This window comes from Candoia aspera, chromosome 2 (assembly GCF_035149785.1).
Source record: "Candoia aspera isolate rCanAsp1 chromosome 2, rCanAsp1.hap2, whole genome shotgun sequence".
NCBI lineage: Eukaryota > Metazoa > Chordata > Lepidosauria > Squamata > Boidae > Candoia > Candoia aspera.
Window position 1 is genome coordinate 148286313 of NC_086154.1, and position 27990 is coordinate 148314302.

Consider the following 27990-nt stretch of genomic DNA (forward strand, 5'->3'; position numbering starts at 1 on the left):
TTGCTGCCGAGATATTATTGTAAACCTGCAGCTGAAGCAAACATAGGATACTAATTTAAGGAAAGGAAAAGGCAGTGACCCTTAGCTGGGAGAATGAGTCTTTCAGTTTTGCATGAGAAATATCTTTCTGATACTAATTTTGTCAAAATCAACAGACCGTTAATAATGCCAATTCTGCATAAAAGGTGGCTGTGGCACTTTGCAGGGAGAAATTCCACATGAGTTCGATGTGAGACAAACTTCATGAATAAAATCAGGGGGTGCCAGTATACAATAATGAAATGGGCTAACACTCCATTTGGTTATTTGATGATACAGCAATTTAGAACATCAAGATAACCTTTTATTCCCAACTAGCAAAAACTTGCCAAAAAAGGAAGGTTTGGATAGCACTCCTGAAAATAATCCCCCAACGGTGAATCCTTTCAGCACAGCCCCTTTTAAAACAAAAAGCTGCGCATAATAAATGCCCCCACCCTTAAAAACTAGATGTAGAATGCTGCAAGTCACTCCTGTGCAAGACGCTGCTCTATCTGTACTTTGATATCAAACTCTCCAGAACACAAATTTTGCGGGTGAGTTCTCCCAGATCCCCGTGAAGGCATTTGTTCCCAGAGGAACAGAATCAGAAAAATATACCTCAGGCATATGCCACAATAAACTGAAGGTTTTCTTTTATTCTAACCCCTGGAAAAAATTATATATATGTGTGTGTATATATATAATTTTCCCCCCCTTAAACACATTTCTAGAGAGAGGCCTAAAAAATAGAATTCAAACATTTACACAAAGCTTGCTGGAGTCTGGTGTAAAAATATGATACACAGCTGTATTAACTGAGCCGTGCTGCTGGGTAGAAACATCTTTTAAGTCTTGCTTAGGGGGCATGGTGCCCTCCCTGCCGCCGTAGAAGGGGGAGAAGGAGAGGGAGGACAGACTGCTTTATGCCAAGAATATAAAAAACAGGCCCAGGAATTAACAAAATGAGAGATCTGCAACAGGAACAGCTGTGAAGCCTACTGGAAAACTTCACATCATGGGGGAAAATCTGCCAACATTCCACCCTCTGCAACATGGAATCTATTGGTGGCAGACCCATCTGAGAGAAGTGGTGCTGGCCTGTACGACTTCCAACTACGGATGGGAGATAGCTGGGGTTTTCTCAAGATTTTAAGATACAAACACCCAAACCAACAAAATTCTCTTCACAGATACAGATACGCAAACCAGGGAGGAGACAGCCTAGCCTTCTACCTCACCTGCCTTCTTGTACATGCTGCAAAATTATCGTCATATAGCACATTCGATCACCCCTCCCTCTTGCATTCTGCAGCGCTACAGGGACACCGATATCTTGTGAAGCTCCCAATCTTCTGTTCTGGGTGGATAACGTAAGGCATGATGAGCAAATGACTCCCTGCTGCTAACCAACTGGAAGCTTCAACATCCTTTCAATGGAGGGGGAGTTATTTCCAGCTTCTACCCACAATCCATCCACACAGCCCTGACTGCTGAAAAACACAGGGAAGAATCCGGTTCTCTTGGTAAATTAAGTGGTTCCTCTCCTGCCCTTCCTTCCCTTTTGCTTAAAGGGTTTCCAGAGCTTTGGAAGAATCCCTCCAGAGCAGCGTTTCTCAAGCTTGGCAACTTTAAGATGTGTGAACTTCAACCCCAGAATTCCCCAGCCAGAAGTGCTGGCTGGGGAATTCCGGAAGTTGAAGTCCACACATCCCAAAGTGGCTGAGGTTGAGAAACACTGCTCTAGAAGTCTGCAAAGGAAGGAGAGCCACCTGGTTGCATAAAAGCAACAAGCAGCTACTTTCTGCTGGGAAAACCATTTTTATAAAGTAATGAAAAAAGAAATACTCCTTGGCATGCCAGGGTCTGCCCACAGCTGCAAAAGACACAAAGGGCATTTGAAGCTGCTAGGAGGAAAAGATAAGCCAATGTCTGTAATGTGTGGCTTGGCAGAGGGAGGGGAGCATTTGATAGAGGTATCAGCCCCAGAACAAAAAAGGAAGTGCAGCGGGTCGAGGTAGGGATGGAGAATCAGTGGGCACAACAACCCCCCCGCCTCCTACGTTGTCTGTCTCTTCAGGGAAACCAGTGTGGTTCGCCTCCGGGTTCAGATGCTGCCGATCAAGTTCAAAGCTTCCAGCAGCAGCACGGGCAGCTCGGACTTGGCTCTGATCCGTGTGAGGGAAGGAGAGGTAGAGTAGCGCAGGCCTTGTCCACACCCAAGGTCCTGTCGGCCCTCCAAAGACACCAGGCGGTGCCTCCGAGTGGGTCTCTGTGCCTCACCCAACATCTGCTGCCCAAGAGCTGGGGGTGAGGCCTGGAGCTGACATGGGACGCACTTAGAGGAGGAGCTTGCCATTGCGATGGATCTTCAGGATGCGTCCGAGTCGCTGCTTGGCTGTGGCTAAGCCCTTCTTGGGGCGTTTTCCTAAAGGGAAAAGAGCAAACAGATCAGTTGCAATTCTAATTTACTCAAGTCACAAAACCAATTTGTCTTCCTTCCAAGAAAAGCCCCTGCTGACATGGTGAATGAAACTCAGAGTGCTCTCCAGCTACAGGAGGAATCCAAGAAGAATGTTAAACATGGCACCATTGTTCTTTTACTTGCTCGCCTCCCACTCGGGGGCCAAAAATTCCCACATGGGAACAAGAATCTCATCTTCTCTCACAGGGGTCACCAGACTATTCAAAGGCATTTCTCCGTGGGGAACCATGAACTCCATCTGTGTGAGGTTATGACCAGGTGATCCTGGATGAATGAGTCAGGATTTTGCCAGGATCCAGCGTTTCATACCTGCCTCCATCTCCAATAACCTCTTACTCGTATACTTTATTCTTAAAAGGCAGGAATTAGTGACACCTTCCGAAGTGTTACAAAACACATGAGTATTATTCCAAGGGGGACAGCCAAGGTGAGTTCATGGCAGAGGCATGATTTGAACTGGTGATCTTCTTTGATACGCAGCTCAGTTGATAACAGATTATAGTGCTAAGTTTGTTCAGTATTTGATTGCCCAGGATAACGGATTGTGCAAGCGGTCACATACATACGGATGACCAGGCCAAGCCATACTCTTCCACCAATTCCAGTTCCTCTCCTCCTCTGGAAAAAACTGTTCTTGTGGCAGATCTGAGGCAGCTACAACTCTTCCTTGATCAACAACAATCAGGCTGACCCTTCCCTTTCACAGCCCATTTAGACAAGCTTACCCTGTGCTGCCTGGGGACCTGGGGAGCCAGCTGAGGGACGCCGCTGGGACAAGAAGACCCCTGGGGCCATGGGCGTGGAGCCACGGTTCACCTGGGCCATTCCAAAGACATTGGGCCGGGCGGTGTATTCGTGATCCACCAGGCTGCCAGCAAACTGCTCCTGTTTAGATTCCGGTGGAGGGGTGGGCACCGGTGCCTCCAACTCAGGGTCTGGATCCTGGGGGAGGGAGGGTGGGGGTGGCACATCGGGCTCCACTTCCGCCTCTACCAGTTCTGCCTCTGGCTCTGGCTCTGGCTCTGGCTCCGGTTCCGGGCTAGGAGCTTTTGGAGATGGTGGCTTCCTCTTTACTATGAATTTCCGCCGCTGCGATTTCTGATGTTCCTTAAAATGAAGAGAAAAGAGGTGGAACCCTTTATCTAGTGCTGCAGTGTGAAGAGCAGCCGGGCGTGGGAAGCACTGCTAGGGACCCCTGTTGCCCCTGCCCAGCCGAATGCATTAACGGTCAGGGGACATGTCTTGAATGGACATGTTTTGACGTGTTTTAATTCCTGCTCGAGAACCCTGAATGAACTAGTTATCCCAAATTCAACACACAGTTTGAAAGCCAAAGGCTTGCCCTGGAATGTCTCTCTATATACAGGCCTGCAACAAGGGTCTGTGTCACCCGGGGCAAACATGGATTCCGCGCCCATTTTGGCACCCCCCCAGTGTTCATTCTGGCACCGCCCAGCGCAGCACCCAGGGCACATGCCCCGCTTGCCCCCCCCCAGTTGCAGCCCTGTCTATATGTAAGACTGGGGCCGGGAGAAGGCCCTTCTCCATCATGGGCCGCATGTGACCAACAGCCTTCCTTTGGACACTAGGCCCGCCCTGATAGTGCCTTCCTTCTAAGATAGAGCTCTTCTGGAGGGCTTCTGCAGCTTAGGGGATGACGCCATTGTGTGAAAGATTTTGTGCGTTGCTCTGGCTCTTTTAGAATAAATGCTGCTTTATTTCTGCTCATTGTTTATTTATTACTGATCCCGTGGTGGCTTGTTATAGTTCCTGCAACTGTTTGATGTTGGACTATGCCATGTGCTGCTGAGTCTTTTGAGTGCGATGGCACAGAAAGGGAATAGATACATAACCCATCAGTCACCAGACTGAGTGCCTTTGAAAGAAAAACCAATACACAGAAGGCAGCACACCAACCTCGACAATGAGTATGCTTCCTGCTGAACAACAATCCTATTTTCCTGAAACACACCAAGTGTACTTTCCCCACTGATGAAGCAAAAGCCCCACTGAAGAAGAAGGCCACACTCTCAAGGATGGGTCTGCCTGTGCCTCTTCTCCCAACCCGCTCCTTCTCTCACAAACCAACCTGGCCATTTACCTGCTGAGCTAGTTTAGCTGCTGCAGCCGCCAGACCAGTCTCAACAGATGCCACTCTGGTCCCCTCACGCACAGGGCGGTCTTGCTTGGGCAGTGATGGGGTCACCCGGGCTGCGAAGGGGGAAAGTTCACATGAATAATTTTCTATCCCAGCTTCCCCCAACCTTGGTGACCTCAGCCTAGGTGGAATTTCAATGCCCAGGGGGCCATTTGGGCTGGGGGATTCTGAGAGTTGCAGTCCAGAGATCTGAAGCACCCCAAGGTTGGGGGAGGCTGCTCTACTTGCTCCCACTTGGTACATATAAAACGTATTATTCATTGACATACTCATAAGGTCAAGAATAAGGGAATGGAGGCTTCATTTAGTGGAAATTCATAAAATTTGAGCCACAAATCTGTAACTAAGGCCTCACAGCTCTCACAGATGCAGCGCTCACTCTGAAATGCTCACTTGCCACAGGCAAAGCCCAAAGGGAAAGAGAAGGGGAATAACTAGCATTTGCGAATAGAGTTTAGCCAGATATACTATGGAGCTAATTTGTAGTACTGAGAGTGCAGGTCCATCGAAATTAACAAAGCTCGGTGGCCAAGCTCTACTGTTTTTTAACAGTTTGGTCAAGCGGTTAGTGGTTAAGGTGCTGAACTAGAAACCAGGAGACTGAGAGTTCTAGTCCCACCTTAGGCATGAGAGCCGGCTGGGTGACCTTGGGCCAGTCGCTCTCTCTCAGCCCAACTCACCTCACAGAGTTGTTGCTGTGGGGAAAATAGGAGGAGGAGGGAGGAACATTTGGTATGTTCGCCGCCTTGAGTTATTTAAAAAAATAATTAAAAATAAAAAAAAATTAAAAAAACAATAAAAAAACCCCTTAAAAATCCTTTCCAATAGGGTCCAGCAAATTTGCCTCAAACAATGATCATGACCACCAAAACCCACCCCTCCAGCCCACACTTCAGATAATTCAAGCAAACCGGAGAGATCTCCACATTCAGAATTGCTGCCTCCCGGGCATTTCTACAAACGGTGACAATGCAGAGCTGCCATACAGGCTGCCTTGCTTGGTGCAGCTTTTTTGTTTAAGCAGAGAAAGCCCACGGCTCTACCTCCAGGGTTCCCATACCCTGCAGAAACAAAAGGTAAATTCTGCAGCCACGCTACTGTGCAGATTGTGCTTTGTGTATTTCCAAGGAATTGCGACTCAGTTCACTCTGTAACTGTTGGTCACAGGGACGGTCAAGGATCAGCACTGGACGATGAAACCCCATCCTGAAATACTAAGTCTTTGTCAGGACACTTTTCACCCCAAACACTTTCAGGTATATTTTTGTATTCAAAAAGATTAGAAATTTGCTTTTTAGAAGAATTATTCCCAGGGAATTGCATGTTTTATCCTTTGTATAGAGTCACATAAAATGCTCACAGTCTGTTACAGGTGATGGACTGTTACCTTTCGGACTCCATGGAGCATCATCTGTGCATTTTTTCTTCTTTGGCAGCGACTTCAAGGCCGGGTCATCCTCATCTGATTCCAAGGAAGGGTAAACTGCAGAGAGAGGGGTGCAGTTGGGCATGAATTGTAAATCCTTCCGGTCTGAACATACGGGTGGGGCAAACAAGAAACTGTGATTGCAGTGGGGCACGTGAAGGGAATTGGTGGAGTCCTTGGTGCTCTCTGAGCCTTGTTGTTTTCTTGCAGACGTTTCATTGCCAGACTGGGCAACATCTTCAATGTGAGAAGGGAATGGGCCTTGCTCTCTGTTTATATACAGTGGTTTGTCCAGCTTGTATTGGTGGGGGTGTTGTTCTCTCCTTGGGAGTTCTTTGATTGGGCTGTTGTTTGCTCCTTGGTTGATTGACTGAGGTGGGTTAACACCCCCACCAACACAAGCAGGGCAAGCCACGGTATATAAACAGAGAGCAAGGCCCTCCCCCTGTTCGCACTGAAGATGTTGCCTAGTCTGGCAATGAAACATCTGCAAGAAAACAAGGCTCAGAGAGCACCAAGGGCTCCACTGCTCAACCCTGAGCTACAAATATTTTCTTCGATTGAAACTAGATTTCTCTAACGTGAGGACAAATGCTTTATCGCTATAACCGTAACCCTTCCCTGCTCAAGTTATACCAATCTAGTATCTTTTCATGTATTAAAGTGTACACCTTTAGCCCCTCTGCACAAACACGGATCTTTCTGATTCTATTATTTTTAAACCAGGGTAAGGGGAAAAGCTTGGGACTTGCAGAAAACCAGAAGCTGCACATAGCTCTGAGTAGGAAAGCCTGAAAAGAGAGGATAATAAAAAGTGGCATTATGCTGGGCAAAGCAGCTTCTCTCCATGCAGACTGGCAATGATTCCTCTCTGCAAGGGAAGTCCAGAAGTGAAACAAGACCAAATTCCATAAAAGGTCCTGGATTCCAGGCCAGAGCAATCTTGCCAAAAGGTTTAGAAGATGGTTTGCTCCCTGTTCTAGACACCCTGCCTGCATCTCCCCACTCAATTCCTTGCCCAGCTCTAAAAGCCATCGTGGTTGCTGCTGAGCCCGGAAATACCTACCTGCTTGCATTTTTCCCTGCTGGGGAAAGGAAACCCAGCATGTGCACTCAGCACAACTGCTACAGCAGTTTCCAGCTAGACAAGTCAGAATAGCCCTATGGAAACTCTCATTTGGGGGGAAGCAGAGACAGGCTGTGTATTGTTCCTTAATCACTTGCTAGTGATCAAGCATCACGCCCCTAGGCCAGTGGCAAAGTACACTGATGACAGTTAGAAAGCCTTGCTGTGAAACTGCACAGTTTGGGCACTGAGAGATGGGAAGCTGGCTGGGAGATGATGCTCTAAGCAATTTAATGACTGCAGGCCAATTCTCCAGCCTTCCCCAAGCTGGTGTCCTTCAGATGTGTTGAAGTTTCCACTCACAGTATCCAGGCAATTAGCTATGTTAGCCCAACACATCTGGAGAGCCCCAAACCAGGGGCGACCTGCTTATTGAGGTCAATGGAATTTGCACCTGGGTGGACTGACATAGGAATCAGTGTAGGGGCGCAGCCTAGATATGGCTACTCAACCATGTCTCCTTGGAACTTCAACAGACTTCCAGAGTTCCAGCTTGGAAAGTGTTGTACAGGTGGTGTGAGCGTATATTAAGATCCATATTCTGTAATGCACAGCACTCTTGCAGGCCAATCGTTTTCAAGTTGCCTTTTAACCTTTCTGCCCAGGAGAAGGAAGTCCTATTTTTCTTGTACTTTTCTGGGTACTTTTCTCCAACCAAGAAGTACATCCCTCTGCATTCCTTACTATATTCAGCGTCCTTAAAACAGGCTCCAAGGCTCTCCTGCTCATCCATGCTGGCCTCTTCCTCGCTGTCCGTGCTGTGATGAGCCGGCCGCTTGATGGGCCTCTTCCCTGAGCGCTGCGTGCCAGAGGCTCCTGCAGAGCCGCGTTCGTGCCCAGTTGCCAACCAGGCCTGCAAGCTGGAGGCCCCTCCTGAGGATGACGACTGGAGGTTGGCCATGCACAACATGCCCTGGATGGCTTCCTGAGTACTGGGAGATGCAGGTGCATCACTGGGGAGACAACACAAGAGGACTCCTTATTGCATCAGCACTGGGACACAACATGCAACACAGCATTGTCAAGCAAACCTCTGAACAATAATGCATCTCAGGACCTTTAGATAGTGCACTGACAAAATATTACCTTCAAACATGTTTGTATAATTTATCTTGCAATTTGCGCCATTCATAATGGTGCTTCCTATGCAGGCTAAGAAGAAGGGGAGTTGTGATCTAACCAATCTGGATGGTAGAAGGTCAAATGCTATGCAAATATAATGCTGAAATTCATTTATTCCAAATCCCTATCATCATAGCCCTAGCAGACCTTCATAAACTGGAAATTAGTGATCAAACAGAGAGACCCTGCTCATCCCCCTCCTTACTTCCACCCTTCTTTGGGTCTGGTGGAGGGAAAATCTATGAAGACCACAGTCTGAGGGGCCTATAGGTGTACTCCCTGCACCTGTATGTGCCTGAGATAAAACCTTACAATTTGAGAACTGTAGACGGAGGTGGAAAAGGTACCTTCCCAAAGTGGAAGTTGGAGGGGAGCTCTCTGGCTCCTTGCTTTGCAGCAAAACCAGAAGCCCCACAACGCTCTGCCACCCCTTCAAACACCAGAAAACTTGCTTGCTGAAGAGAGGGGGAACAAATCTACTCAAAATGTCAAAAAATACTGTTTTCAAGTGTTAATAGGCAGTTTACCAGGGATAAAAAAAAAAACAGGTGGTCAGCTACTGATGGTTAAAGTCAAACTGTGCTATACGTATAACATGGCTCCAGTAGAGCCATGCCTCCTCCATTGTAGGCCAGGCGAAACAGGCAAGGCTTTGGGGTCTGCCGGATGTAGCTGAGCTCCAGGAGGTCCCCTGGTGTAGTCTGCACACACCACCCCAGGAAATAGAAGCAATGGCCTTTGAAGGAGTATAACCTGCTTCCGCCGGCCCCGCTCCCGAGTTCCCACCAGGCCACCTCTCACCTCAGCTCATCATAGTCAGCACCGCCAACCTGCCGACTGGCTTTGAGCAGGTCCAGGATCCCACCGGCACTACTGCTGCCTTCCAGCTGGTCATCGCCAGAAGCATCCTCCTCCTCAGTGGTGTAGTCCTCCTGCGGACAAAATAAATCCAGTTTTAACAGGAGGTCTGTTTGCTAGCCAAATGGGTCTCCTGCCTATCTGGCCCAGGAACACGGTCGAGAGAAAAGCTAGCACAAAATGAGCAACCCTATAAGGTGCACCTGAAGCTCAGGAGCATCAATGTTTCTATTCGGCCCACAGTCCCTTACTATAGTTGCCACTTAAGGCAGAGGGAGGTGGCCATGTTTTAAATTGCACATGATAATTCCTCAGGGGAAGCTGGATCTCTACTTATACTATCTGACCCACAAAATAAAGGTTTCTTAAAATACCTTTACCATTTCAGCTTGAATTGGTTTCAGTTAGCTTTATTTTAGATCATGTACTGGATCAGATCTAGGTCACCCTTGAATATGAAGCTGCCCAGGAGGCCTAGGGCTGTAGGCTAGAGTGGGGAGTCAAAAGAATATCCTGGAAGAAGGCAATGGTAAACTGTGAGGCGGGTTGGGCTGAGAGAGGGGGACTGGCCCAAAGTCACCCAGCCACTCTCATGCCTGAGGGAGGCCTAGAACTCACCGTCTCCTGGTTTCTAGGCCAGCACCTTCATCACTGCAACAAACTGGCTCTCTGACTTATCCATGTGGTCAGCAGGGGTTGACTTGAAAGAAACTGACCACCCCAGAGCATCATTCTTGGGCAAATGTATAACAAGGAGAAAAGCAAAAAACCCAAATACTATACAGAATAATTACATCTATAAGTAAGCCTTATAGATGTCTTTGAGTCTTGCAGTGGATCCTCACACCTTCCAACGTACAGCATCAGGCCTGGGCAAACGTCCATGCACATTCCACATAGGATGACCTCACATTTTCTATATATTTTGGTTTACAAGTCCCATTAGTCCTGGCCAACATGAAGAGCAGTCACGAATCTAGAAGAAACTCTACTGTCCCGTTATTTCCACTAGACAAAGTTTTTCCTACTTCAAACTAAACCCTTTAGTATTGAAAGAAATTGAAGCTTAACTAGCAAACATCATGTCATTTTTTGGCACAAGCAAATGCTTTTCTTTTGCTTTCTTTTTTTTTTTATTATTAACAAGGCCCAGTTACAAGTATGAGTGATTCTAATTGCTTCGTCTCCTAATGAATACTGAAGCTATTTTCTATAGAAGAAAAGGGTACCTAAAACGAGCAAGCAGACGAAACACCACCCATATTCCACCCACTCAGAAAGCACAGCTGGTCCAGAAGGCAGCAATGGGGGCAATGATGGGCATGTCATGGTACATGCATGTCCCCAGGGTTTCATGACCTGCACTGGTTGCCGGTTGGCCTCTGGGTGAATTCAAGGTGCTGTTATCACCTGCAAAGCTCTTCATGGCTTAGGGCCTCTGTCTCTTTCTTTCTGCCCATCTGGTGAGGCCAGCTAGAATGGGCATGCTCCGGGTCCTGTTGGTTAAGCAATGCCATCTTGTGGGACCCAGGAAGGGTGCCTTCTTGGTGATGGTTCCTGCCCTCTGGAATGACATCTCTCCAGAGTTCTCTCCTGTTCCCACCTTATTGATTTTTGGCAAACTGTAAAGACCTGGTTGTTCTCCCAGGGCTTGGGTTAGGATAGTGGTTGAGCCCCTTGGCTTTTTGGTATCTTTGAAATCTTTTTGTGTATGTGTGTGTGTGCGTGTGGGGGGTCTTCTGGTCAGTTGTATTCCCTATTCTTTGATACCTGTTTAACATTATTTTAAAATTGTTAGCCACCCAGAGTGGTGGAGTCAGGCAGCCTCGAAATTGAAATATTTGGTTAAAATTAAATTAAATATTATTTGTCTGTATGCAGCCAACAAAGCATCTAATGCTTTACAACAGCCTCACCCAACCTGATACGCTTTGGAAGTGTTGGGCTTCAATTCCCAATGTGGCCATTGGGTCACTATTGAAACAATACTGCTGCTTGGTTGAGTCCAACAAGGTAAACACTGTATATCCTTAAGACTGACTGGTGACCCCTGATCTCAGATGTTTCCTGGCTGAACAAGATCACTCCAGGATGCAGGGAAGGTGTTCAAGGCATGCTGAGAAACTATTTCACTTCTCATCCCTTTGTCAAGCTTTTAAAAATGGATCCTGCGCCAAAACCCTTGTAGTGCCTCACATCACAATTAACTCCCAGGGCTAGATGGTGATCCTACAATGTCATCACAACTCCACAATGCTCATCGTGTGTACCAGACCTACCTCAATGTCAAATTCTACTTCCCCTGGCTCCCGCACTCGATTTGGGTCAGAACAGGGCTTGGCTCGTGGCAGTTTCCGAGGAAATTCTGGAATTGGAAGAACATAAATGTCAAAATGAGTTGCTGGAGGAAAGGCTGGGAAGTCATAAAAGCTGTGAATTAAACTGAAATGCACTGATTCCACAAAAAGAGACATGGGTTGCTGTTGTGATTCAGATAATGGTGATCCTACCTATGTAGGAATCAGGCCTGCAAATTGCGATGGGACTTCCTGCCAAGAAAACATACATGGAATTGGCTTGCCATTTTTTAGTTTTATAATAATGATAAGCAGTTAGGGACTCAGAACAGCTTTGGAAATTAGTCAACAAGTGCCCTCATAACCATCTGAAGCAGGTGTGGAGAGTATGCAGCCTCTTTCAAAGAGATTAGGAGGTCAAAGATGAAAGAAGAGAAAGGAGTTTGGGAAACAACTGCTAAAGATGAAGATAGGAAAGGATCACTGATAGCAGAACACACAGAACAGCAAAGTCACATTTTAAATTGAAGTCACATTCCAAAAATAGGTTTAAAAATCAAGAATATGGCAGGGAGTGCAGAATTTAGCTTCCCTAAAATTCCAGCTTTAATTTTTATAGAACAAGTTTCAAACCTTGGTGATAGTGTTAACCACAGAACAATAAATGTGTTGGTGGTAATTATTTTTAATTCTTGCCATTACAATGACGTACCTGAAAGCGCATAAGCAACTCCTAATAAATTCCAGAAGCCAATAGCTCATAGCAGACAGATGATGGGGCTTTGTTATGGAAAAGAAAGGGGAGGAAAAAAGCAAATGTGCTTATCTGCCTATCTGATTCAAATTGTGGAAGAATTAGAATTTAGCTTTCTCTTTCCCTCCAGCCCAGCCTCAAGTACAATATGTGCATAATGCAGCCTATCTCTGAGCTTTGTCCAAAAAGACCATTTAGAAGGGAGGCCTGGAATAGAGATGAAGGAGACAACCAAAAGAATGACCAGAGGAAGCCCGAGTGAATGTGTCAGAGGTGTTTGCCCGACATAAGAGAAATCTGTCCACCGCAAAGAGCCACCAAGTGTGGTTGGGAGGTGCCACATACTGGAAAGCTTCTTGTGCAGCAGCAGATTCCTCCTTTCCCTGCGTGGCGTTTCATCGATCTGCAGGTCCTCCTCGGAGTCCACATCCAGGGCTTCTGCATCAGATGGGCTGGGTGGGGCTCGCACTGGTGCTCCTTTGTGGCTCCGGGTGCGCTCTGAGGCCTTGATTTTCCTGCCGGGGGGGATGGGAGGAGGAGAAACACCGTAACTGGCTAGGCTGCCCCGATCTGATGATCTAACCACTGGAGGTTATTATGCAGCCCATAATGTATTCTCTGTGCCACTTTTTGGCTCAGCCCTATAAAGGTAGGGAAAAGGATTTTTTTCCCTTAAACATTGACATGTCTTCTTGGTTTAAGAGTCATCTTACTGAAGCCGGGTGTTTGGGTTAGCCTATCAGTGGGGAATACAACTCCCTGCTCAGCCATTAGGCATAGGTTGGTCACCGTTCAGCCTCACCTTTCCCTCAGCCCTGAAAAGTTGCTGGGTGATAAATGATGGGGGGAGGGAGAAGGACATTGGCACCCCCTTCACTGCCCTGATCTCCTTGGAGGAAGGGAGGGAGGTAATAACATAAATCTACTCAAGGAAACAAAAGACTTGGGCTAGACTTGGGTTGCCAATCTGCTCACTCCCGGGCTCTCGATCCTGCTCTTATCTCCCCCACTGCTGACAGCAAAGAAGGCTTTGGCAGAGCAATTTCTTTTCAGCCTGGCCATCTGCTCCCCAACATGGCTGATGAAGGAGAGGGAGCTGCCTGAAGGGCAGAAGTGGAAAACTCCTAGACTTACATTGCCAAATGGACCCTTCCTATGTCACACCCTGCTGACCCAGAGCATGCACACCCTGGAGTGCAGTCCTTGAATATTGCTGAGGGCTGATTCAGCTTCTGGTTGCCTGTCTCTGGCATGCTGAAAGAAATGGCTCTCAGATGGCCAGGAATCTGGCAAGCCAGCATTACCAAAGCATCCCAGCTTGGTAATCCACGTTATCTACCTTGTTCCTGCCCCCCCGAACACCTGAATCACATCTCCGGGCGCTAACCTGGTGCCTCGGCCATTGGCCACCACCATGGACAGCTCTTCCTCCGTCAGGTCAGGTTCCCCGTCTGTATCATCCAGGCTGGAACTTGGCAAGTCAAACTGGGCAAGGAAGACAGGAGTGTTGCTGGGGTGTGCTGAGATCATGGGGGGCAGGAGAGGGGCAGGAGCAGATCGTGAGCTGCTAACAAGCCCAGGTGCTGCCCAACTGAGCCCCAGGTCCACCCAATGGGGCCACCCCCAAGCCATGCCACTCCTACTCAGCATGCACAGCAGCCCCAGGGGCACCTCACCTCCTCCTGGCCAGGACTCTCTGCCTGTTTCAGGATCTGCTGCCGCTTGTACTTGCGCAGCAACTCTAGCTCCAGGGCTTTGACAGACGCAGCATCCTTCCGGCTGCCTTTCTTGCCCAGCTCCTTGGGACTCTGGTCTCCCTTTTTGGCAGCTGCTGCCCCAGGCTGGGTGACCCTCTGCAGGCCAAATGGGCTGCCAGTCTTCCCGATGTTCTGCTGGAATATATCCTAGGGGAGTGAAAGCACAAACACCCCCAAGGAGGCATCACCAACTCCTAATTTGGATTGGATGCTACCACCCCTGCTGGGTTCCCACCAGAGCAGCACAGCTGCAATTCTCCTGGGGAGGGAGCTGGTGGGGGGCAAGTCTTGCTAAGATAGGCTCCCAGACATAATGTGCCTCATGAACAAATACTACCAGCAGATAAAGATCAACTGACCCCCTCGGATGGAAAGGGCTGAGATTAAAAGCAGAAGGTGAAAAAGGGGGTTCTTCAGATAGGTTGCTTGAGCTTATCTAAAAGGAACCTGCAACTTTATGGACCTAAAACACATGCTCTGCTCTTAAGCCCATCAGAGCATCACCTATGCAAGCTCAGAATTTGCCAAAACACGTTACTAGACTCTTAGCAGATTCCTCTGGATAGAATCCCTTGTCATTTAGGGTGAGTAGAAAAAACAAAGGCTGCAGATGTCTGCTGCCCCTTTGGGACAGAGAGAGCAAATTTGCAAGCCCTCTCCAAGACACACTGAGGGGCCAGCATATTGATTTTGCGGTGTGGTATAAACAGCCAGGCTGCAGTCTCTGCCATGGCTGCTCTGAGCACACCGGGACCTAAACCAGTAAACCTTGGAATTACTGTGCCTGGGGCTAACGTGAGGTCACTTAATGTGCAGGTGAGCAAAACCTGAACTAAGTATTTTCTAATGAATGTCCTTGGCTGCTGCTCCTTCACAGTTTGGGAATGGCTTTGTCTGAAGGGATTCCTGCCTGCTAGGAGGCTGGCATTAGAGCCACTTGCACGAGGGGACAACTTCCAATTCAAGGGGACAAAGTGGGACTAGCAAACAGCCTGCAGAGCTTCTTCATAAACACTACCTTGCAGTTTCAAGCAACAGAGCCACACAAGTAAATATTCTTGGTAGAAAACCAGTGGTTTTAAGCAGCATAGTTGCAGGATACAATATTCCTGGTCAGTATTCTTTTAGACAAGACACTGATCTATCCACAAAATCCAAATCAGGATCTACCTAGGTTCAGTTGCAAAACGCGCACTGGATATGTTTCGGCACTCTGCTTCCTACAAAGGTGCTTTCAACAGAAAGGTAGGAGAACTACCAGGCCTCTTGATACTCACTTCCACAAGTCGGATCTCCTTGGCCAGGTCTTTGATGAGTTGTGCTGGACGTACTGTCCCAGGAATTTCTTCTTCATGCTCAGCCAAGGCCTGGGAAGAATAATGTCTAGTCTACCCTTCTCCACTAGACTGAAACATCACTGAAAAGCACAATGGCTTTCCCCAGTCTGCTGCCCTCCAGATATGTTGAACCACAACTCTCAGAATTCCCACTGGATGACTGAGGTCATCAGCCTGTGACTAAGCTGCTCTGGACTGCGCCTCAGACAGAAAGCTTTTGCATGCAAACAGTAATTCCCTGCACATAGAAAGCTAGCATGTTGTAGATTTCTCCCCACTAAACCAGTCTTCTATTCCAGGGAGGCCTTATTCCCCCTTTGATTGCTGACTGGAATATTGGAAATGCTCTGGGCCCTGATTGTTACCCAGCCCAAACACTCTAATGAGTTCTTCTCTCAACCATTTACCTCCTTTTTAGTCCAGGAGCGGAAGGCTGTGTTGAGGGCTTTGGCCCCATGAACCAAATAGGCAGCTGGGTGCCTACGGTTCTCCCGAAGGCCTGCCAGAAGAAAGAGAGAGCATCAGTGGTGGCCGCTCTCAGGAGCCACAGGGAGAAGGGAGGATACTAGAAACAGGCAGACTCAAAACCCACCTCGGAAGATATCCAGGAGGTGTTTGCCGACATACCAGCAGATAGTTTCAAAGTTGGGGAATTTGAAGAGATCAGCTGTGCTGAGGCGCTTTTCAATCTCGTAAGCCCTGGGAGGAAGGGAGGGAGGGAGGGCTGGATGTAACATCTTGCATAACAAGGACATCACTTCTGTAACCAATGCTAGTTTGCAAGACTCCTCTCTGCAGATCATTTGATCAGCAGCTGCTAATCATAGGAAGCCCTAAGAAACTATGCAGGCACTAAACACCAATTCCCCTGACTTACTTCTGGGTTCTACTCAGCACTGCATCAGGCAACTAAGATTTCATCAGGCACTCTCTAAGGTCTAGAATCATGAGCATTAAAAAAAAACCCAATTCAGATACTTAATTCTTCACCCAATATCAGGTTTGGGAGGTTTCTGTGCTCCCTCAGAATCCATGTTTTAGTTCCTTGCTTCCAAGTGTTTCTATTCCCGCATCCAGGATCCTTTTAAGAAATGACCTTATGCCAGGCCAAACCACTGCCTTCTCTGGTTCAGTATCATCCACGTTAATAGGCGATGACTCTCCAAGAGGGTTTTCAGAAAGGAATCTTTCCCAGTCAAAACTTGGAGAAGTCAGAAAACGAACCTGGGACCCCCATCCTCTACTCCTGAGTTTTGGCTTTTCCCTCTGGAGTTCCCCAGATGCTCAACGGTGGCTGATCCCTCCCAGCCAAGCTTACTTGAGTTGCATCTCAATGTTGAGACTGTGTAGGAAATTGCCCCCGAAGGCCAGGCAGTCCACAGGGGTCAGCACAGCATGGATCCATCCTGAAAGAACAAGAGATGGCAAGGAAGTCACAGGAGCTTGGGATTAGCTTCTCAAGAGCATTTACTGACTGGGAAAGAGGGGGAAACAGCTATTTCTGGCTGAAATGCCAAAGGGGGAAAAGGGCTTAAGGCATTTGCTATTCTACATGCCCCAGCTATTACTTCCCATGGTTTCTACCCATCCGGTAACAGCAATTTGGGTCCCCTCAATCGAACAATGCCATCCAATGCCAACCAGGGAGCAGGGCTTCTCTGTCACAGGGCCTGCCCCCTGGAATGGTATCCCTCCAGAGATCCATGTCTCTCCCTTCCAGGCCTTGCGGTATGGTGCTTGTGGAGCCCAGGAAACAATGTTTTTGTTAGAGGGAGTGGACTTGTGCAGACACACAGGTTTTTCCTGCTGTTTTTTCCCATTTTCTTTATTCTTTTTCCTTGATGTAAGCCACCCAGAGTAATTTTGGAGTTGGGAGGCCTCTAAGTCTCAGAAACAAACGAACAAACAAATGTTATGTACAACTAGTCCTTTCCCAAAGTGATCTACCAATGGTCACACAAAATGGAAGCCACAGGAAAAGGAGAAGTGCCCCAGAAAAGAGAAAATCAAATGCCCAAGAAGCCCAGCAAGAGGAACGATGGCAGCTGGGAACAAAAGACAGTCAGTCTCAGGGGCCCTTACCTGTTGGTATGAAGAGGGTCTGGCCCTGGCGGACAGGACAGCGATAGCACCTGTCCACCTGGTCTCCAAAGAACATTTCATTCTGATTGGAGGAGCTGCTCCATGCCTCAAAGAGCGTCAGGTTGGCCGCAGTGGGACGCACCAGGTAGAAGATCTTCTCTCCCTGCAGGGAAGGACACAGAGCAAACTGCCACACACGGCCTCCTCCCTCTTTTTCCAAAATGATAAGAGCTGAGAGAACAAGGTGCACATAAGTAAGGGAACGATGCCATAAAGCAGAGACACTGGGCGTTCTGGCAGAAAGCACCAGCTTTGACATGGGGGCATGTAACATGGACAGTTAGGCAACAAGGCTGTTCTAAGGCCAGGCGAAATGCTGCTAGCCTCACATTTCAGAGGCATCATTTGAAGAGTTAACAGTTACAAAAATGCCAGTGAGACACTGGCCACCTTCCTTGACTGAGTCAGCTTGCACTGTCCTGCAGATAATCTTACCCAATACCTTACCAAGCTTTACTTGACAAGCTTCACATTTTTACAAAATTTGACGCTTTTTTCTTCTTCCTTTACATTATAACTTATTTTCAGGACTGTGTGTTCTTTATACATGAAGGAAATCAAAGACCATGCTGCATGCCAAGGAAATAGAAGGTCTGGGCCAAGAACAGCTGAGTTCTAAAGAAGAGCCATGCTAAGTAAGAACATTTGCATAACTTCCTGGATTCTGTACAATTTATAATGTGGGACACGAAGATACACAGTGCGCTGAAGTTCGGCTTTCTAGCTGCTGAAAATCTTTGCTTTGCTTCTGGCTACAGTTGCTTCAAGCAGGAATCACTCACACGCTTTCCAGTCAAATTTCCCAAGTCTTAAGGACTAGTGTGCAAATGACAGCAGAGGCTTTCCAGAAGCTGAATTCTGCACTTATCATCCAAATGTATCTTTTCATGGCATAAACACATTTTTGCAATTGTAAACCAACATTTCATGGCCTATTCCAAATAGAGTCCAAAAATAACTCCTCCACTGCTTTCTGATATCCTTTATAGCACCCTTCTCCAGACTGTGCTCTCCAAATGTGCTGGATTTCAGCTACCATCATCCCCAGAAACATGCATGTGCCTTCAAGTCAATCTTGACTCCTCTTTGGAAGTGGTTTGCCCTTGCCTCCTTCCTAGGGCTGAGAGAAATTGGCTGGCCCAAGGTCACCCAGCTGGCTTCATGGCTAAGGTGGGACTAGAACTCACGGTCTTCCAGTTTCTAGCCTGATGCCTTTAACCACTACACCAACTGGGCTCTCTTCTTAAAACATGAGAAATGCATAAATTAAAACCGTAACATTCCTTCTTCTGTGGATTCAGTATATTTTCTTCACAGTGGCACCCCCAAACAATGCCTCTGGACCTTCTACCAAGAAGCCTTGTCAGAAACCAATGACAAAAAATCATCCTGGCTAAGAAAGGCAGATGCATCCCAACAACCTGGGGCTCCTGCGGCAAGAATGAGTGCCACGTTGCCCTAGGGAAATTCACTAACTGCTCTGACTGTACCAGCTGCTGGGCTATACCACATCAGAGTGTAATTTTGCATCTTATTTTACTTTTAATCTGCTACTCCGACTGTTCTTGCTTTCCTCCTTCCGTTACATTAGTACAAGAAAACCTTGAAGAAGAAGATGCAGTGGGGAGGACCATTCAAATATTCGACATCACCAAGTCAATCTGCCAGTTCTGGAGTTTAGCATAAGAGCCTCCTTCTATCCCATGTACCAGATTCTTACCCGTAGGACATGGTACCAGACCGAGGTGCCCCCAAAGTCAATGTGAAAATCCGTGTAGCTGTCCCGCACCCCCATCAGGCAGTACTTTTGCACGCTGGGACGCTCAAAGACCGACTCCCCCGGCCACAGGTTCTCCACCCAGGACAACTTGCGCACAATCTTTGGGGTCTCCACCAAATTAGACAGCCTGAAAAATTACAAAGGCAAATAAACAACCTTATCCCCTTCCACAAAGACCCCTGAGAAAGCTTTCAGATGGCTGGTGGAGAGGCCACTATATTGAGACCCACGGTCCCCCCCTTGCTGCATCTAGGAAAATATGGCAGGGAGAAACACATCCATCTAAAAACAGTGCCCATTTGTGAGAAAGGGAATAACCACAACTCAGTGTCTCCCAGGTACGTTATAACTGAATGTTCAGCCAGTGTTGGTCTTCACCTTCCATCTGGAGATAGAACAAAGTGGAGAACTTCTTTGTGGCCCCTCCAGGCCAAATAAAACCATTCTGGAGGGAGATAACACACCTTGATGCCAAAACATGAGATCTTGTAGACACAGATGGTCTTTCCAGTATGGGTGGTGGTGGAGCGCAGAACAAAAATGACCAGACTGCCTTTGTAGTCCCCTGCACCCTTCCTGCAGCTTCCCTGCACTTTTTACCTGGTCTCTGAGAATTCCAGGCTGATGACATTGAGCACTTTCTCTTTGCGGCTGCTGGAGTAGTAGCTGACAAAGTCACCCAGACGCATCTTGAGGTCAGCTTGGCGTGTCACATCAATGACATCAATCTCCTTGTCAGCGCCTGTTAAAAAAGAGATATGCCCCATGCGGAGCAAGTCAGCCAGCGGGAATCAGCAGCAGCTGCTAAGGCAGGCAGCACTACAGCCGTACTTCCCCGAGGTACGCCCCTGAAGTACGCTGTGGGGCACCCAGCAACCTTGTCAGCAGCTCAGTAGTGCAAGCATCTCCCTCTAGTGGTCCACTTTCCTCCAGCACCTTGGTCAGCAACTGCTACTTATACCCAAGGGCCAGAATGCCATTTTCTCAAAGGCTGCTAGACCTCTCTCACCTACTTATTACGCACATACCTGCTCTTAGTTTCAGAATTCAGCCAAGGATTTTCACCTTCCAAACCCTTCATTAATACAAATGCTCTGCAGCTAAATTATAACATGGAATGCAACAGTGACTGCCCATCAGGGAGAGCCAAAGGCAACAGCAGAACGTGCATTCACTTTGAACAACAGCACTTCAGCTTGCAACATGGGAAAGGCTGCATGATGCGTTGAAGAATATGCTACATTCTGTGTCTCCTTTAGGGTAGGGTAGGGTAGGGTAGGCAAGCTGATGTCATCTAGATTTTCTGAACTCCAACTCTCGTAATTGCTTGCCCTTTGCTGGGGCTAATGGAAGCTGAAGTCCAAAACATTTGGAGGGCACCAGGTTGTCTTAACCTGCCATAAGCCATGCCAAGCTTGAGGAGTCACTGAGCAACAGTGAAGCCTTATATACTTTCTGACACCCTGCATAAAATGAGAAAGCTCAAGGAATATTCCCAACAATTTTGGGGAACTGCACACTCCAGAGGATGATTAACAACGGTAAGTGAACTGACTTGTGGAGAAATCTCAGAAGTATTGTGTTTGGTGTGGTTTTGACCTAGCAGCTGTGTGAACCCAGGCACTGTAGCTTATTCAACAAGCTGTCATTAGAACGAACCATGGCTCAGTACAATGCCTGAACCAAGTGACTGAGGGACTGTAAAAAACTTCTGCAGAGGCTCAAGGAGTCCTTAGCCTACAGCTACACAATCACTGCCACTGGTTGAAAGTCTCTTATTCATCTGTGTAAAAGAGAGAAAACTGAACAGTAGCTAGGAACCAGCTGGACAGGGCAAGGCTGACTAACATCTACTTTCTCTGAGCAAAGTGTAGGTAATCAATACCAGCATCTCTCCAAGGGAAGGGCCCATATAGCAGTTTCTCAGGCTGGGATTTCACTGAGCCCATAATCACAGCCTGGATTGGACTGAGCCCATAATCACAGTCTTCCCCTTAGATTGGGGAAGTTATAACTGTCCAGATGTTGTTGAAGTAGAACTTCTAGTATCGCCATCATGGTCCATGTTGATTAGCACTGCTGGGAATCAAACCTCAGCACCAACTCAGTAGTTCTAAGTACCACACGCCTGAATTTGAGGACTACTGTTAGTCAACAGTAGCACCCCCCAAAAAAAAATGTAAAAGAAACTATTTAATTCCTGTGCTGACATTCTGACCCTGCTATTTGGAAATCATTGTCTTTTTTGCTCTGTAAACACTGTGAGCACAAATTCCTGTGGAAAAGTGAGGTATGGAAGTTATAAATAGTAAGTTCTTAGATCAGTTTAATTACTCATAAGATGAAAGAAACAGTCATATCCTTGTCAATCTTTCCAAGATCTCTGCACTCATCAGTGAGTATAGTGAAAGGTGGGAACAGATTTCCTTCTACTGGACAAGTAAAGAAGGATAACTTGACCTTTCTACATCTGCAGATACAAATCTTTATATCTGAAGATAATAGAAAGAAAAACAAAAAGGAATGAGAGCTGAACATTTGAGGAGGACCCTGGAATATCTCCAGTGGGATGCACTGAATCTGTTATACCGCACCTGATCACTGGATCTTAAGAAGGATATTACAGAGCTAGAAAAAGGGCAGAAAAAGGGCAGCCTCAGTGATTAGAAGGATGGAATACGCCCCCCCCCCGAAAGATCACAGAAATTAAGTCTCTTTAACTTGAAATGAAGGAGGGTAAATGGATACAATATAGCAGTACAAAAAATCTTGCACAGCACAGGTAACACGGACATATTTTTTCCTGCCTCTCTCTCTAGGATATCCCCCAAAAGGAAAAATGTTTTTTACACAGCGTTAGTTAAACTGTGAGATTCACTTGTCAGCAGATGTAGGAACTGCAGCCAGTTTGGGTTGCTCTGAAAGGGGGCTGGACAAATTTAGGAAGGATCAGTGGCTATGAATGCTGATGGCTGCCTCCTGAATCCTAGTCACCATGCCTTAAATACCGATTGCTGGGGTGTGACAGTAGAAGGGGCTACTGCTCTCCAGTCCGGGCTCATGACCTTCCCAGATGCATTCAGCTGGCCACTCTGCAACAGATGATGTTGGACTAGACAAGCATCTGGCCTGATCCAGCAGGGCTCCTCCCACATTTCTTGTATATACAGCACAGCCACAGTGACAGATGGGCTTGCACAGCCAACAGTATGACTGCAACAAATTGTGGCTCAGTCAAAAATACAGTCCTCTCCCCTCCTGAAGCTTTAATTTTTCTGCAAATTGAAGAGTCTTTGCTGAGACACAGTGGGAGAAGATGACTGAGAAGAACAACACCCTTGGTCATAGTTCAGGTGGGTACATTCCTCATTAGAGTTGGAAACTGGGGGATGAGCTTCATCTAAGCAGCCTGAGATGAAAGACAGAGTGACTTTCCTCCTCATTTGTTTCATCAATCTCTGACAGAGGTCAGTTTACCTCTGCGTAGAAGTGTGAATGACTAACGCTAATGCCAGATAATACTTCTCTTTATATAAATCAAAAAATAATGAAAAATACATCGCTTTAGCAAGGAATGGCCTTTAGCTTTCTCTGTAGCCAGTGGCACCAGCTACAGCCTGCAAAGCAGTGGGAGGCAGGTATTTTGGATTTCAGCTCCCTCCAACCTAGCTAGTGGAGAAAAACTGTGGGAACTGCCCTCCAAAGCACATAGGGAGCCTCCAGCTGCTGGTCCATGCTGGTCACCATGGCAGCTTGCCAGCCACCCCACCCTCCTAGCACTCACCAACGTAATGCTCCACATCACGCACAGTGAATGATGGCGGAGGAAGAGTCATGCCCAGGCCATCCTTCTTCAGGACCAGCAGGGGCACACTGAAGCTGTTCTCCTCCAGGAACTCCACAGTCAGCTGTGTTCCACTTGGCTTTAGGATCACCTCATCCGCACTGAGGAGGCAGGAGGGAGAGTCAAACCAAGGCCGCACATTACTGTTCCCTACTATATCAGACTTTCCCAGTTTGATACCCGCCAGATGCATTAAAAGTACAGCTCCCAGAACGCCCCGGCCAAACTGGCCTAGGCTGAAGGAAAGAACCAAAGCGATGTGGAGGGTACTCCATATGTTACACTTGTAAACTTGATAGGCTTTGGCTGCCTTGTAATTCATGACTTACAAAGCATATGGTTTGCCTGTAATTTTATTTTGTTCAATTGTTTGTTATGTCTAATTTCCTACTGTTCTAGGTTCCAGTGCAGTTATAAATAAAAGCACGTATTTTTATTTTAAAAATTCTTAAACCATGCTTCATTATTTGAGATCTTGGAGCAGCATACAGTCCACATGAGAACATTCAGCATCCTTTGCAAACTGATTTGGTTTTTATTTAAATTGGACATTTGCACGGAGGAAGAAATAGAATTATTTTGATTCCTTTTCCTTCGGCAGCTGCTTGGCTATCTCTTCGGAGACTCTCGGTGCAGCTGCTTGTAAGGTGGGGCAGAAGGGTGAGCAGCTGCAAAGAGTCTCCCCATAGAGACAGCTATTCTGGTGCTGGAGGAAACAATGACAATAAAATAGCAGAGCAATTCAGATAACAAAGAAGGGGATTTCACCAAAAAGCAGCCTGTTCTCCAGACTTTATCAAAATGGGCCATTAACCAAACCTACTGTTTAAATGCTTTTCCCTCAAATTAAAAGAACACTACTCTTTAAGCTTTTTCAACACATACCTTAATTATAAAGAAAAAGCAAGCAGGCTTGAAAAAAACAAAATGCACTGGAGAAATAAAGGTATTTAATTGCTTAGCCAAAATTAAAGCAGTCTTGACATTACAGCTGGGCAAGTTTATTAATTCCACCCTGCCAGTTGTTGCTATCCTAAAGACCACAGATCAGTAAATCTTGGCAAAGCATTTCAGAAGTTGGGGAACTACAGCTCCCAGCATCCATCTAAAGGAAGGCTAATAGTGAAGGCTGCTGGGAGTTGTAGTTCATTAAATACGCAGAGGTACACCAATTGCCCATTCCTAACTGGGACAGAGGAATCTTTTTTTGAACAAGTTTTACAATAAAATTGTCCTGATGTCCAACCAGCCGTCCCACAACATGGCTATTTGAAATGCCCTTTCTTTTTTTCCCTGTAATGGCTAAAAAAACCATCAAGCATGAGCTCACCTAGGAAATGTTCTGCTGCGAAGTTCTTTGATGAACTGACTGCTACCGGTCTTCACGGTCTTGCCAGCTTCTTTGTTCATAGAGGAATCAGACTGTTTTGGATTTCCTCGGCGCCGTTTCACTGAGGGAGGGAGGGATGAAAGCAAAATGTATACAAGGACAAGGGCAATTCAACAAGAACAGTGCAGAGATGATGATGATGATGATGATGATGATGATGATGATTTCCCACCTCTATTGCTCAACTCAATGCTCCCACCTCCTATGAAGAATCCAGCAAGACCACTGATGAAGAAGTAAGCCTGCCCAATATCAATAATCATCTGCCAGATTGCCAAAAGATGATTTAGAGATACATACAAACAACGGTCATTAAAAAAATGTAGTCTTAATGATTGCAAACAACAAGCTTGAAAAATGTCATCAGTATCTACTGGAATTCCAGAAGTCAGAAGTGTTGCTGAAAATTTCTACTTATTCGGGCTGAGCTAACCAATTGACTAAATCAATGAATGCATTAAAAAAATGAGATTATGAAATGTATATAATTAGAATGAATAATAAACACACAAATTATGCACATAGAACCAGATTAAACACATCTGCTCAATATGCCTAATTTATATAGGTTATAGAAATGGCTTGGACTGAACAGAATTTTTAATTTTAGATACAAATAAAACTCCTGTAGCTATTACTCATCATAAAATAATATAAACAGCCCATAAACGTAAGGAAGCTGGGCCAGGCATGTGGGAGGAGCTGTGCAAAGTTGTCATAAAGTTTCTCCTGTAGCTGATAGACTCTATTCAATTAGGAACATTTCTTAAAAATTCTTATTCACAGGAATTTGTACAATATACCATATTTTTGGCATCGGTGATGAAACTGCAACCATGCAATCACTAGTATGTTTGTTTATATCCTATTCTGTCTTCATCCAAGTGTAAAACACAAAGGGACAATAACTTACTGACAGATGGTCCGTGAAGTAGTTCACAGTTGGGGCAGTGATACAAGTCAATGTCAGCTGCCGCATCCTCTTCTACTCCAACGCAGCTTGAAGAAAGAAAGAAAACTGCTTACCTTGCTCAATACAGAATTTAAAAAATTAGACCCAAATGTTCTTTCCTGAAATGTCTAGCCTGGGCGACAGCCTGCAAAGATCCAGAACACTATCGCAAGCAACTCTGAATCACAGGAGGTGTGGGTGAATTCTGAATGCCTGTTCTGCAGGCCCAGTGCTTCTAGTCTCAAGACAGGGAGGGTGCTGGGGAAGACACCGGAGGGAATGAGCACACACTTTGCTTGATGGGGGATCCATCTTTGATCCAGACTGAGGAACATTTTCATATTCTAACCACCATGATCCAATACCCATACTTTGGGCTTAGGAAGAAGCATCAAGTAATTCCCTATGAAGTCCAACTACTGTCCTGGTAGCAAATCCACTTTGATCTACTTGAACATCCTACAGGGTAAAGGCTATCATTCAGCAATAACATTAGCAAAAAGTCATCTTTGGCATAAAAGTATTACACAAAAGCTGTCTGAGGTAGAAAGGAACAGGAAGTGGTGTGGAGTTGAAACCCAACAAAAATAGGCTGAAAGCTGTAGTGTATTTCTTTAACTTTTGATCCTGCTTATCCTTGAGCAGGTCAGTTCCAACCACAATGAATGCCTGTTCACCCAAGGGAATTTGTTTATTTATTTATTTATTTCACTGTTTTTATAGTGCATCTAACTCAAAACACTTTGGCTGGGTTATGACAAGTTGCAGTGCACAACCTACTTCAGTCCCTCCAAGTGATTAGCATTATTAGGGCTTAAGGCAAAGATGATGAACCCCAGCCTTGCAGCATTACTGGGATATAATACCCTTCTTCCTTGATTCTTTATAATGCTGGTTAATTGGGATTCCAACTTTATCTATTACCTCTGGTTTAACTCATGTTAGCTACTGGTAGATATGCACCCAAGTTCTGTTGCTGAAGAAACATCTGTATGGATTAATGCCATGAGCACCTTTGTATAGATTGATGCTCTGACTCTGTAAATATTTGTTGCCTCAGACTTCTACAAGCTTCCCAATGCAGAGACAGGTACCATTCATTACTAGAGACAAGCAACAGAGGAAGGTATTTCATGCCTCATTTAAGAGTTTAACCACCCACTTTTTCCAACATGATCTTCAACTACATAGACCTTAGTCTGGCCCAGCTAAACAATCCTGAAAGCAACCACCCCCTAACATTTAGTGCTGTATGTTGCCCATGCCCTGGAAAACCTCCAATTACTCCTAGCACCCCAAAGAGGAAACAGACTCAGGCAGTTCAGTGTGCCCACGATCAGCAAACAGCAATTTCTACTCGGCATTTGTTTCTCACCTGCCATGGAACCAGTCCTGGCAAGCATCACACTCGATCATGAAGCGGGTGACATCGTAGGGCAGGCGACAGAGACAATACACTGGGACAGAGGCCATGGTGGAGGAAGGGGCTGCTCCAAGTTCAAGCAAAGGAAGACCCTCAGGAATCAAACAATATCAAACTGTCCGCTAGGGCAAGCTGGAGAGGCTTATCATGCCGAGGCCTGAAGGAAAAGTCCTGTCCCAGCTGGGGTTAAGTGGGGATTAAAAATTTCATTCACGCACACGCACCCACGTCTCAGGCACCAACTTTTGTGCAAAATACAGTTGTGACCCTGAAGTCCGGCCGGTTTCTTTTGCCCAGAAACAAACAAACAAATAAGCAAACAAACAACTGGTATCCTCCACAGATCGCCTCCTAACCGCTTCTGACAAACCTCACGTTTAAGGGGCTTTCCCTAAGAATCTGAAATCCTCCAAAACATTTTCCCAGGCTCGCAGCTCCTCCTCCCCGCTCCGTTCAGAAGTTTGCAGGCTCCTTTCACCTTACAAGGGAGGGGGGCCCCGATCTTCCTCCCAAAGTGGGGGAGTCTCCGTGCAATTGGGAGAACCTGTTTTCCCTCTTTCTTCTCCCACTTCGTCCCCGGGGGAGACCCTCAGCTCTTCCTCAACACCGACAAAGCGCGCTACGGCTCCCTCGCTCTCCAAGGACAACCTCTGAATTTCCTTCTCCCCGAAAGGGCGAAATCATTGTTTCCCTCCCTCCCCCAATTCCCATCCAAGCTCCCCCTTACTCCCAGGGTCTTGTCTTGGGGCTCTCCCTCTTTTAAGTCAGAGATCTCCCCCTTTCTTCTTGCCCCGGAGGCGGACGCGAGACTCTGCTGATTCACACGCCAGATCCCGGCACCTTCTCCCCGGCGGAAGCGACAACGCCAGGACGGGGATCGAGGCCTTCACGAAGCAAAGCAATCCCTCTAGGCTTTTCAGTCGCTGAAAAGGCCTCCGCAAGGCCCAAGGTCCTGGGGTTTTCTTTTCCAGCTTCCAATAAAGTTTATTCAAAACAAGGGAAGGGAGAGGAAGGGAATAGAGGAGGGGCTGGCGGCCATCTTAGGAGAGGCAAGGCATGGGAACGCGAGGAAGCCATCTTGAGAGTGGCGCCAGGGCCGCACGGCAAGCAACGTCTAACGA

The 27990-nt window shown here is 46.7% G+C and overlaps 1 protein-coding gene across 3 annotated transcripts; it reads right to left on the reverse strand.

The window, feature by feature from the left end:
* Positions 1 to 657: 657 nt before the first annotated feature.
* On the reverse strand, positions 658 to 27990 carry PHF8 (PHD finger protein 8). 3 transcript variants are annotated; one of them, XM_063294134.1, is made up of 22 exons: positions 27597 to 27989; positions 26822 to 27155; positions 25408 to 25493; positions 24435 to 24555; positions 23045 to 23205; positions 19861 to 20002; positions 19201 to 19387; positions 17421 to 17583; positions 16657 to 16744; positions 15931 to 16037; positions 15746 to 15837; positions 15279 to 15368; positions 13921 to 14148; positions 13632 to 13729; positions 12590 to 12759; positions 11473 to 11558; positions 9137 to 9267; positions 7898 to 8166; positions 6049 to 6144; positions 4605 to 4714; positions 3229 to 3610; positions 658 to 2446 (listed from the first exon to the last, which is right to left on the reverse strand). In XM_063294134.1, exons 2-22 carry the CDS (start codon positions 26917 to 26919, stop codon positions 2358 to 2360), a joined length of 2994 nt encoding a protein of 997 aa, XP_063150204.1. In that variant the 5' UTR covers positions 26920 to 27155; positions 27597 to 27989; the 3' UTR covers positions 658 to 2357. The 3 variants fall into 3 exon arrangements, with proteins under 3 accessions (XP_063150204.1, XP_063150205.1, XP_063150203.1); XM_063294135.1 differs by having other exon boundaries at positions 13921 to 14136; positions 26822 to 27990; XM_063294133.1 differs by having other exon boundaries at positions 26822 to 27989.

What these genes read in the sequence shown, in the direction of transcription:
- PHF8 (XM_063294134.1), bottom strand. Translation starts at nt 26,919, where the DNA reads ATGGCCTCTGTCCCAGTGTATTGTCTCTGTCGCCTGCCCTACGATGTC. An exon ending in AGAGTCCTGGCCAGGAGGAG is followed by an intron (nt 13,730 to 13,920) that starts GTGAGGTGCCCC and finishes TTCCTTGCCCAG; the next exon opens with TTTGACTTGCCAAGTTCCAG. An exon ending in GCCAATGGCCGAGGCACCAG is followed by an intron (nt 12,760 to 13,631) that starts GTTAGCGCCCGG and finishes CCCCCCCGGCAG; the next exon opens with GAAAATCAAGGCCTCAGAGC.